The sequence below is a fragment of the Triticum dicoccoides genome, chromosome 2B, assembly GCF_002162155.2.
Source record: "Triticum dicoccoides isolate Atlit2015 ecotype Zavitan chromosome 2B, WEW_v2.0, whole genome shotgun sequence".
In the NCBI taxonomy this organism is placed as follows: Eukaryota; Viridiplantae; Streptophyta; class Magnoliopsida; order Poales; family Poaceae; genus Triticum; species Triticum dicoccoides.
In genome coordinates, this window is record NC_041383.1 from 633,772,663 (window position 1) to 633,784,437 (window position 11,775).

The window sequence follows — 11,775 nt, forward strand, 5'->3', positions numbered from 1 at the left end:
GGATGCCTCTTTTCTACCTTAGAAATCATTTTTTTATGTACCTTCTCCCTCTCTACACCTTTTTCCGCCTCGCCGCCCAGAAAGACCTATAGAAGAAGGAAGAATTCAATCCGTATACTCCAAGCGCCGTAACTATCGCACTTTCCAAGCAACCCTCCAATGAATAAAGTGCAATTGAAACAATCAAGAACGGAAAAATAATTAGACTCCCTCGTCAATTGTTTGGATTGGAATTAGGCTCCTCTACTCTAGTCGTCCTCTTCTATTTTGGGCAGTAGCTCAGCCCGTTCCGGGCCTTCCTTTACTGAATCTATTAGTAGTTGCACTTTTCGACATATGCCTTTATTTAGGCATTGGTTGTAGGCATCCCCTTCTCTTCAAGGAATTTCTGCGCCCGGTTCCTGATCAAGTGTTGGAAAAACCGGAATATGATGCTTTCTACTTCAGCAGTAGGGTTGGCCTGAAGCCAGCCCATAGAATAGATACGGGCGTGTTCTACACAGGAGTTCTTGTAGAACATGTTCCAATCAAACCTCTTTCCCTTCGTCTCCGGTTTTCAATACGAACAAGTGTCATCCTCTTCTCCCATCGTTTGGATGGAATACCCACATGGAGCTGACCTTCACTTTTCAGAGACAAGGGCAAGCCGATAATTTGTAGCCTCCCTGGTTGTTTTCTGGAAATTTCAGTAGAAGTGAAGCCCTGTAGGAGCTCCCTAAGGACTCTAGCTAAGACCTTTTTGAGACCCTGGGTGACTCGCGTGGACTTATCCCCTCTCGGTAAGCCGAAGACCATATCGTCTGTGTAGCGTGCGTAATAGAAGACTACGGCCCCATCCTCTCGGACCATTACCCTTTCAAGCTTGGCATCCAATATATGGAGATAGCAGTGAATGAGGATAGGTTCAATCGGGCTTCCGAGCGGTATTCCTCGCTTCTAGCACGTGTAACTCTTACCTTTTCTATCTACGCGTGGTTTTCATGAAAACCTATTTTATCAACCTATGGACTCCTTTCAATGACAGAGTCTTTGGAGCAAATTGGTTCAGGATTCTAAGGTTAGAAAAGAGTTAGCACTCAAGGGAGGAACAAGATATGTGGAAGGCTATCCTGGTGGCTCAAGACTGACCGGTATACCTGGACCAGTCTATATTGAGCCATATTCATCAATTCGTCAGGCAATTTGGCCTCACACAATGTATCCCTGTTCCACCAGACGCTTAATCAACCCTGGAACACAAGAGAACCCTTCTTATCGAAGAGAATTGCGTATTAAACAGATGAGAGAAATAGCCCTAAATATGTGCATCGAGTAAGTCATTACCTTCTATTTGATCTCCAGTATCGCTCATCAAGTACTTGATCAGATTCCTCTTTTTTCTTGCAATTGCAAAGTGGTGGAAAAAATTTGTATTTCGGTCACCATGTCGTAGCCAATTGGCTATGCCCCGCTGGAGCCATGCTACTTCTTCTTGTTCAAACAGGTTCTCGAGCAGCAGTCAAATTGACTTCCCCTACTTGAGCGTAATGCCCGCCCCTAGTGTGGTGGAAAAAACCTCGTTTTCTATTCCTTTTAAAGCTGCTGATGCGAGCTACCGAACAAACAAGATTAGTACAAAAAGCCACAACTAGCACTAGCTTTCGTGATTGCTTCTTTCCACCTTTCTCACTCCGGTAATTGCTCCTTCTCCAAAATATCACTACGGACAAGATGAGCTAATAGAAAAAGTTAGGGCAACAGATGATAGCGACTTGCCAGACTCGAACTGGCATAGGCGGATCGGTTCAAACGAAATTAGCCTTTCTTCCATCAACAGGAATTGCTTTGATTTCGCAGTTCAAGAGGATGGTGGGGGCAACCTCTCTACATCTGCGGGCCGGTAGGCCAGCCAACTAACTCTTCAAATGAAGAACTGATTACTCCACATCTATGAACCTATCATTCCCCGCCCTTGCCCATTATTTCTTTTTGTATCACGCTAGGACTTTGCCTCTTTTTTGGAGGAAAAATATGGAAGTAGAATCTCCTCTCTTTTAGAGGCGTCTTCCAAATCCAATTTCAGATCAATGAGGTCTTTCAGAGAGCCGCTGCTCTTTCCATGAAATTCTAAGATCTCTTCGATCCTATGCGCAAAAGCAAGGTGTGAGCCCGCGACCCCTCGATCGCTCTCAGAGTCAATCGGCCCAAACCGGGTTATGAGCTCAACAAAAAAAAACTATTTTGTGAAATTGCCTGCAAAACCGCCTTGCGAGCATTAGCGTCAGCATCAGCGCCATCTCCTGATGGATATTTTTTGCGCATCTCCAATAGCGCCTTGGCCCTATTTTCTTCTTCGTCTATTGGGGAAGAAGAAGAGGTGGAGTAGCAGGAGGATCTCATCCCTCCTGCGGACTTCCCCGTACTCAAAGTGACTCTGAGAGATTGCGCTTCTCTACTAATCGCATTCTGTTCAAGAATCACTGTTTTCATGATCGAATGACGAAATAGATATACGAACTGTATAGGATCACTCGCTGGGATGGGATAAGTGATTCTTTTATAGGATTCCATTGGATCGTAGAATCAACTAAGGATGGAATAGGTATTTGTGATCGATCAGCTTCCAGTATGACCGAAGACTTTCCATCTGCATTCAGAATAACCACACAATCAGGTTGTTGGTTCAAGCCAAAATTGATCTTCTTCTTTCTTGAACGGAATTTTTTTTATTTGCAAAAGAATTGGTCAAAAACGCCCCGATCTTCCATTGAGAATCATCGAAACAATGAGAATTCACATTTCTTAAATAGCTTCTTAAATAGCTCGCCATTTCTTCCGTTATCTCATAAATAAATAAATGATTGGTCTTTAAAAAGAAGGAATGGCCTTTTTGACGACTGGGAGATCCTATAAAATGAAGAGCGTTTCGTAAACAAATCAGTGTCTTGTCTGAATCGAGAATAGCAATTCCATTTCTTGAACCACGGATATAGACTTTGAAATGGTGATCAGCTACCGACGGCCGAGATGTGCATTCGTACAAAGTAATTTAGTACAGACTATCGAAAGCATTGTCATTTTGCGATTTGAGTTCTGGAGATACAGGTGGTAAGTTATGGGTAATGCGGGGGAACTTTAAGACGAGATAGAATACCTAATATGGGAGTGGTTTAAGTGAGAGAATAGCTCCCTTACCAAACCAACTGAGCTATTTGCCATGTTTTTGACAAATGACCTAACTTTGATGTGATGTGCCCGGCTAGCCCGGATCATTCTTAGAGCAGTCGAGGTTACCGAAATTACGGCCTTCCGTACAAGAACTGGCACTATTGTAACTCGCTATGGGCCTCCTGCCTTCTTGAAAGAAACTGGCTTTTGAAGAAATTACTCTATTTTACGCATTTAGTTGAAGCGGATTCAAAGAGCTCTATCGAGCAAGGAAGGAGTATACTATACTGTAGCTGGATAAGCTAGATACCAAAACTTTGCTAAAGATTGAGGCAACCCATTTGAGGAAGAACCGGACGGACCCCTGTGGAGATGGCATAAACAATCCTTTGACGAACTTTCTGGTTAACATAGAATCTATGAGTTTTTTCTTCTAATTACTACTACTAACATTATTCAATCTGGTAAAAAACAATTTATTAAGCTCATCCCGCAAGCACATGTACACATCTTGGATTTGACCGTCTTAAGATGGAAGAAGATTCGTTCTCCTACCCATTTCTAAGTTAAGCAAGAGATAACTCATAATTTGATATGCACTCGCACTCGCATCTTGGGTCACTGGAACCTGATGATAATTACTCACTCCTTCATCCTGAGAAAGGATCTTGGCTATGAAAAAAATGGATCACTAGCTTGCGCAGCAAATTGAATGAAACTTTCGTCCGAAGTAAACATTTCAGTCTGGTGTTCGTTATACCATTTAAGGGCATCATCTAAGTTCGAGAACTTTGGATACTTAAAGGCTGCAGCACATGCTAAGTGTTGACTGAGATTCTTTTTTTCCGACAGGTGGTTTTGTGCTTGAGGTTGAGGATGATCGGCAGAAAAGAGTAATAAACTTTTTGACAAATCATGCTCATGAAAATGCAATACACCTGAACGGTAGATTCTACCACGGAAGTCCATGAATGCTGGCAAATAGAATTGATAACCTTCGTATGCTGACGCAAGTCTTATTAGAAAATCTTCATAACTAGCCTGCTGCACCTGTTTTCATAATTTATTTAACAGTATGTTATAGCTACAAGCATTCTTAATACCTTTGACGTTATTGAAGTAGCACTCCCTCAATATGTCTGAGGCTTTTGTCGGATTCACGTGAGCCAGAGCATTTGGTAAAAGAAGCCCACACTCAACTAAACATTGACGATTCTTTTCCAGAAATCTCAAGAGCCTTTTGTTTATTTCAAACGCTTGAGACTGAAGCCCATTCAAAATATCACACATCTGCTTGTATTCTTTTTTATGTAACTTTATATAGAAGTGGTTTAAGTCATGGGAAGTTAATAGCCGAAAGTGATTCTAGATATCCCCCGTGGGTTTGCATAAGTAACCTCCTATCAGATCTGATAATGTATCAGGATCAGACCCCCTCTCTGCTGGTTGCCAATCCAAGGGTTTGCAAAGCATCGGAAGATTGAGTTTGATAGGGAGCAGATTTATGTTCAAATTGCACATAACATAACAAGAATTCTCTATATACCCTTGACCTTTCTTAAGAACCAGCACTGGATCTTCTTTTGTTACTCCCCTATCTGTTGATATATGTAGAACATTTCTTTCAATCATGAACTGGAGCAAGTATTTCCCGATATCATAATGACACTGCATTTTTTTCTTTTTCTCTTTTTTGCTAGCACCTTTGGGCTGAACAACATCCTTAACTGATTCTACCTTACTAGTGAGTACTGCTTCCACCTTACCACTACCTGGTGCTTTGTATTGTAGAAACCTTGCTTGTTCTCGTACAGTTGAATTAAGTTGATCTATAAATCTAGCTGCCTTAACTGCGGATGATTCCTGAAGAGTGTTGAATACCAAGCCTAGTACATGAATCATGATAGCCTCAAGCGTATAGATACCAAACATCTTAAGCATAGGTAAGCTACTTGGTAGGCAACCCTTTAGATATTGCTTAGCGTTAGGCTGATCTTTATTAATCAAGAACTTTACTATGTTAGGAGTTACTTTAAATAGATTATCCTCATCGAACTTCATTGTGCAATTTGCAATTTGATTCTGTAAATCTATTAATTCAGTATCGGAAAACACACCATTTTGATTCTTGTTTTCATTAATCAACAACTTTCTAACATCATCCTGATACATATCAACATTAGAAGTCTTTTTCGTTTTGTCAATATCCAACAGCTTAGCGTAGTAATCGTTCCAGAACTCCTTAATAATACGTGCATTTTGCAAAGATTTCTCATTCTCAATGCTATCATCATATGTCTCGAAACAATAAAATAGAACCTGCATACTTTTATTTGTTACCCTTACCGCAGTAAGGATATGAATACGACTGAAATAAACTACTAGAATCTAAATATAAGGAAAGGATCAGAATAAGTACTAATGCTCTGTATAATACTTTTCCCCGAGCGATGGTTTAGCGGATTCGGAATTGTAACCAAGCATCCTGGGTTCTATACCTGATTCAACACTAGAGCATGCAGCCGATCCTGGATACATAACTCTAAAAAGTGTGTGTGCAGTTTTGGATCTTTATTGGTAGCCAGTCTTTCACTTCTGCCTCTCCACTCCCATGCCTTTCTTGGTCGGACCAACCCAACCGGCGATTTCCGACAAGTCTTTCTGCTTAGAGCAAGAAGCGGAACCAAAATAAAGCTTTCTTTATTTTCATTTATGGATAACCAATCCATTTTCCAATATAGTTGGGAGATTTTACCCAAGAAATGGGTACATAAAATGAAAAGATCGGAACATGGGAATAGATCTTATACCAATACTGACTACCCATTTCCATTGTTGTGCTTTGTAAAATGGCATACCTATACAAGGGTTCAAGTTTCGATCGATGTTTGCGGAGTGGATCATCCCTCTCGGAAATGAAGATTTGAAGTTGTCCATAATTTACTGAGTACTCGGTATAACTCACGCATTCGTGTACAAACAAGTGCAGACGAAGTAACACGAATATCTCCGGTAGTCAGTCTATTTCCATCAGCCGGCCGGTGGGAGCGAGAAGTATGGGATATGTCTGGTGTTTCTTCCATCAATCATCCGGATTTATGCCGTATGTCAACAGATTATGGTTTCGAGGGTCATCCATTACGAAAAGACTTTCCTCTGAGTGGATATGTGGAAGTACGCTATGATGATCCAGAGAAACGTGTGGTTTCTGAACAAATTGAGATGACCCAAGAATTTCGCTATTTCGATTTTGCTAGTCCTTGGGAACAGCGTAGCGACGGATAATTCCGAATCTACATAGGTCTAGTCCAGGGGACAAATCAATAGGAAATGTTATTTGCTTCTTAAGAAGAAGAAATTTTTTGAAATGAAAGAGTTTCCACGGGTGTCGGATATCATTTCTTCAAATAAGGAAGAAGTGTTATCGAAGGATTTCCTTCCATTCTTCCTAGTATGGAAGAAGTAAAGAAAAAGTACTGCGTCTCGATCTATACGAAAGGGCACTGGTTTTTTCTTTCAGTTTCATTGATAGCAGAAGAGTACGCTAGCTAGCGGAGCCTGAAAACGCTTGCTTGCGCCCCACCCCTACGGAAACTATTGCCTATGCTTGCTACTCGCTCAGTGTCAGTACAAGGGAAGAAAAGATGTTCACTCCTTTTAGGAACATGGCGAGCCTTACTTACGACTGTTGCACTTCACTCGCTGCTCATTCATTCACTTGCTCATGAACTCGCTGCTTCGCCAGAAGCGACTAGTCGCCTCCTTTCCTCCGCCGAAAGATGCTTAGCCAGAAGCGACGAAGGAGGGGAGCTGGGGAAGGCCGACGATGGCAATGAGGGGGAAGCTGTCGTAGAAGCTTTGCCCCTTGCTTTACATAAATGGATTGTTATGAACTTACTAAATGACCTTATTTATTCTCCCGGAACGCTAGCAAATCTAATAGTTCCATCTGCTCTTCTTAACTTAAGAACGAAGGCCGCCATCCTTCTTATTCAGGAACCCTTTGTTTGAGGAGGGCGTATCCCCGGGAAGGGGAGAGTGGCCGAGCGGTCAAAAGCGACAGACTGTAAATCTGTTGAAGGTTTTCTATGTAGGTTCGAATCCTGCCTCTCCCACTTGTTGTAGACTTAAGAGAAGAGAAAGTAGGCGGAAGCCTAGGAGGGCCAACCGAGCGAAGCTCTTTTTTTTGCCGTGCCGTGAAGTGCAATTTTCTCGTGTGCGTTTTAGAGAGGTTGTCGAAAAAAGACGATCTATAGAGATTCCCCATCTATATCCAATCGAGAATAGAAGCGAGTCGCTTCCGGCGTCGGCTTGTAGTCTCTGCAGTCGGCACACGCACGCGCCTGCCATCATGCCTCCTTGGTTCGGGACGAAGCCAAGCGAGACATACGATAGACGAAGGAAGCGCCCACCCAGCAGGAGGGCTAAAACCTGTAGTTTTGAAGTTGCAAACTCCAGCTTCGAAGCTGGAGTGCTTTAGCCCTTTTTTAAGCAAGAATCACCGTCTTGAGCGCCTTGCGCGCTCAAGAACAAGCAAGGGATGAGTGCTTTGTTGCTAAAGCGGATACGTTTTCTTGCTGGGGAAGGCTAGTTTGATCGAGGATTGGAGAGGAGGGAGAGGTGGAATAAAAAGCTCGGGATGGATTTTGGAGTCTTTGTGCGAGCCGTATGCGGTGAGAGTCGCACGTACGGTAAGGAGGGGGGTTCGTGTCTATACGTGTAGTGTGGTGGTTGGGCCTACCCACCCTATTTGTTCCATGATCTATGGGTCTACTGGAGCTACCCACTTTGATTAATTAGCCAAGATTTTGACCGGATACGAAATCACTGGTGCTCGATCTAGTGGTATTTTTATGGGGATTCTTTTTATCGCTGTAGGATTCCTATTCAAGATTACTGCAGTTGCTTTTCGGGTGGCTGTAGGACGGATGGCCCCCTATAGGTAGTAGGGTAGGGTGGGTGGTACCGCTCAGATAGCGGCCAATCCTCCTAACTGCGCCGCGGGTCGGGCTTAGAGCGCGTGAAACTCGTCACTACCTCGTAAGGGCGTTGAGACCATAGCATGTTACACAAAAGCGCCGCTTTCTCAGGAGTGTTGTCACACAGCTGCCCGACTAGAAGAGCTACTCGCTTTGTAGTGTTGTCACACAAGATAAGCACGCCGCCCGCCTGCTGGCCGGGCGAATCGAAGTTATCTTCCGGTCAACTGTCCACCCAGTCAAGTGCAAAAAACACAGTGGAATCACGCAACGCACGCTGCTGGTGTGCTTCCTGTCCACGAGGAAAGAAGAGCGACAAGGTTCAGATTTGACTATTTGCAGCATGGGAGCTGATTACCCAAAAAATCCCTAGGAAAAAAGAAAAGATATCTCGGTAACGAAAACCATAGGAGGCTGTATTGGTGAGATCCAAGGGTTCACAGCAGCCCAAAAGAAAAACCGCCTGGAAGTCCGAGGACCTTTAGTACCGTACCAAACCAGCAGCCTTCGCGCCAAGCGACGACCGCCCTTGTCCCTTTCCTTTTTCCATTCAGCCTACTTCTTAGCTTTGTTCCGTCAGTCTAAGGCAATGCTTAAGTGGTTTGCCTACCTTACCCACTTGATGAAAGGGAACGAACTTCGTTTCCTTGGCGGCTTTAGGATGGATTCAGTCAGAAAAAACTCCTTCCTTTTGAAAAAAGTGACGCTTTGTGTCTTCGCTTCCGAGGGTTAGGGTATAGGCCGTTTCGAGCAAGCTTTCGCTTTTTCTCCCGGCTTTCTACAACTTCCGCTTTAGCGTCCAAAGGCGACCCAATGACCTTTCCGGAATTGGAAGTATTCGTCGCCCTACCCTAAGAAAGAAGTCACTATAAAATAGCTTGCCCTCCAGAAGTACCAAAGGTGCGCGGAGCCCGGTGATAATGAATATGTTTGCTACTTAAAGAAGCCTGCCTATTGACTAATATTCGTCTTTAGAATGAAAGTAGCTATGAAGCCCAATCTATACTGTCGATTCAAAAGGGGGCATAGTCATATGGGTGGGGTGTTTGTGGGGAGCTGCCTTGGATATGAGGAATTCCTCCAATCTAAAAAAAAGAACAAAGAAAAAGTCCGTGACGAAGATCTTTCTTTTCTATCAATAGATAGGAATGAGTGTTCGTTATAGGGGATAGGATCCATCTGCTCTCTGTCTCTCTCTATTTTCTTTGATGCAATTTAGAGAGAAAGAGCAGTGCGAATTAGAAAAAAAAGAGAATCGGGAGATGATTCCAAAATAGATACATAGACATCTAAAGTAAAGGGATGTATATATTATTCCTATATATATCATCTATCTATGAAAAAAGTAAACAGAGTTCGTTTTTGGGTTCCCCGAAGCCCCGAATGGATTGCATCGTTTCTGCTTCTGCCAACGAAATGAAAGCCTCGCCCCTTCCGAATGCTTCTCCGATCCTGAAGTTCTCGCGAAGAGAATAAGATGCAGCTCCCCCTCCCTCTGTCTTTTTCCGCTTTGCTAATCTTCCCCTCTAACGCGGGCTGGGCTTAGGCGGGCGCGGGAGGAAGAAAGAAAGTCGAAGAGCGTCTTCTCCTTTGTCCTTTTTTCAGTGCAACACAGGAAAGCACCCTCTTTTTGTAATCCCTGCAGCTTCCCAGAGGCTTGCTTTTTTTTATTGAACGCATGGCGTAGCTAGGACCCCTCCAATCATGTTTGAGCCTATGTTCACCTGGGGCCAAAAAAGGAGAATTTCGGAATGCCTGCCGACGTTCAGATAAGGTGCATATCCATTACCACTAAAGGAAAGGCTCGACGAAGGGGGGATATTAGCTGGGTAAGGAAAACGCTTTCGGAGATTGAGATGTCGATTTGTTTTTCATCGAAAAGGAAGAAGGCCGAGGGGATAGCAGCCTTCCTTCGGGCTTTGCCTGCCGACGTTCTAATAAAGAATTCTGGCTCGGCCCGGGAAAGCGCTGGCAACAACATAAAGAAAGGGGTCCATGTAGCTGCTGCGCCCGCCCACTGAGCAGCAGGTTCGGCATCTACTACAAAAGAGAGAATCCACTTCAGATAACCATGTCTCTGCTAGGCAGCGTGTGGAATGGCCAAGAGCGGACCAAATGGATATATAATCCAAGCCGAGAGTGGAGTTACGTGAACAGCCGTCTGATGGAAAACAACTTTCACGTTCGGTTCAGAGAGCACTTTTTTCGTTGAGAATAAGTCCTTCCCTTTTGTGTGAATTCCCCAGTGGCGAATTAACAACTTGTGGGGCCCTATCTATTCAATCTCTCGAGCCCCAAGAAAACCCCCCTCTCCCTCGCACTCAATCTCTCTTTTGACTCTATATATGTGGGCACCTGATATCTATGAGGGTTCACCCACCCCGGTGACAGCATTCCTTTCTATTGCGCCTAAAATCTCTATTTCTACAAATATGTCACGTGTTTCTATTGTTGCTTCCTATGGGGGTACATTACAACAAATCTTCTTTTTCTGCAGCATTGCTTCTATGATCTTAGGAGCACTGGCCGCCATGGCCCAAACGAAAGTCAAAAGACCTCTAGCTCATAGTTCAATTGGACATGTAGGTTATATTCGTACTGGTTTCTCATGTGGAACCATAGAAGGAATTCAATCACTACTAATTGGTATATTTATTTATGCATCAATGACGATAGATGAATTCGCCATAGTTCCAGCATTACGGCAAACCCGTGTCAAATATATAGCGGATTTGGGCGCTCTAGCCAAAACGAATCCTATTTCGGCTATGACCTTCTCCATTACAATGTTCTCATACGCAGGAATACCCCCGTTAGCCGGCTTTTGTAGCAAATTCTATTTGTTCTTCGCCGCTTTGGGTTGTGGGGCTTACTTCCTAGCCCCAGTGGGAGTAGTGACTAGCGTTATAGGTCGTTGGGCGGCCGGAAGGTTGCCATGAGTAAGGTTGGGAGACCGAAGGCAGTTTTCCGTGCACCAGACACGTAGCTTACCAAATCAGTTGCAACACAGATGGGAATGCATGCTACGAAAGACACAGTCGAGTCTGATACATCAACCGTCGACTCCATATCCTTGTACGAGTCCACAATCACTACACGAGATGAACCTGGGTTTTGTGAATGGAAGTTGGCCTTAGGTGTAATAGGACTCCCAGTTACTGCGCGCGATCGTATACTGAGGTGCTCCCCGTCGGTTGTTGGAACAACGCGAGCCGGGCCGGGCCTCGATTCCTTTCAAAAAGATGAAGGGACAGAGGTGACTAATTCCCCATCTCATTTGGGGCGGAAAACAAATCGACATCTCGATGTGATACAGCCCTTTCCATTTTCGTTGGGAAAGAACGGCGAAGTCCATCTGAACCCTCCAATGAAGAAATAAGAGGAGAGCAAAGCGCCAATGGCGCGCGAAGCGCATGCGGAAGGGGCACGGAGAAATAAAGAAGTGTGGGGGAGAAGCAGCCGAGCTCATTCCCTTCGCTTCCTGGGCCCAAAGCAGTGCTTTGTTTCCTGGCCAAATCAAGGATTTGGGGCTGATTGCAAAAGATATCTGAATAGAAAGATAGATCCATCCATCTATCCAGATATCTAAAAAAGAATCGATTTCGATTTCATGAAACCTTTGATTCAAAGAACTGCGCTTAGCCCCCCC

The 11,775-nt window shown here is 44.0% G+C and overlaps 1 protein-coding gene, 1 non-coding gene and 2 pseudogenes across 2 annotated transcripts; 3 read left to right on the forward strand and 1 right to left on the reverse strand.

Annotated features, from left to right (window-relative positions):
- Window positions 1–1,847: 1,847 nt before the first annotated feature.
- Window positions 1,848–3,057, reverse strand: LOC119368154 (annotated as a pseudogene).
- A 2,597-nt stretch (window positions 3,058–5,654) lies between these two features.
- On the forward strand, window positions 5,655–6,474 carry LOC119368155 (annotated as a pseudogene).
- A 705-nt stretch (window positions 6,475–7,179) lies between these two features.
- TRNAY-GUA lies at window positions 7,180–7,262 on the forward strand. The gene has a single exon. It is a non-coding gene; the product is annotated as a tRNA-Tyr (tRNA).
- A 3,170-nt stretch (window positions 7,263–10,432) lies between these two features.
- On the forward strand, window positions 10,433–11,092 carry LOC119365284 (NADH-ubiquinone oxidoreductase chain 2-like). The gene has a single exon (XM_037630903.1). It carries the CDS (start codon window positions 10,472–10,474, stop codon window positions 11,063–11,065), a length of 594 nt encoding a protein of 197 aa, XP_037486800.1. The 5' UTR covers window positions 10,433–10,471; the 3' UTR covers window positions 11,066–11,092.
- Window positions 11,093–11,775: the final 683 nt, after the last annotated feature.

Coding starts and splice junctions, on each gene's coding strand:
- LOC119365284 (XM_037630903.1), top strand. CDS start 10,472: ATGTGGGCACCTGATATCTATGAGGGTTCACCCACCCCGGTGACAGCA.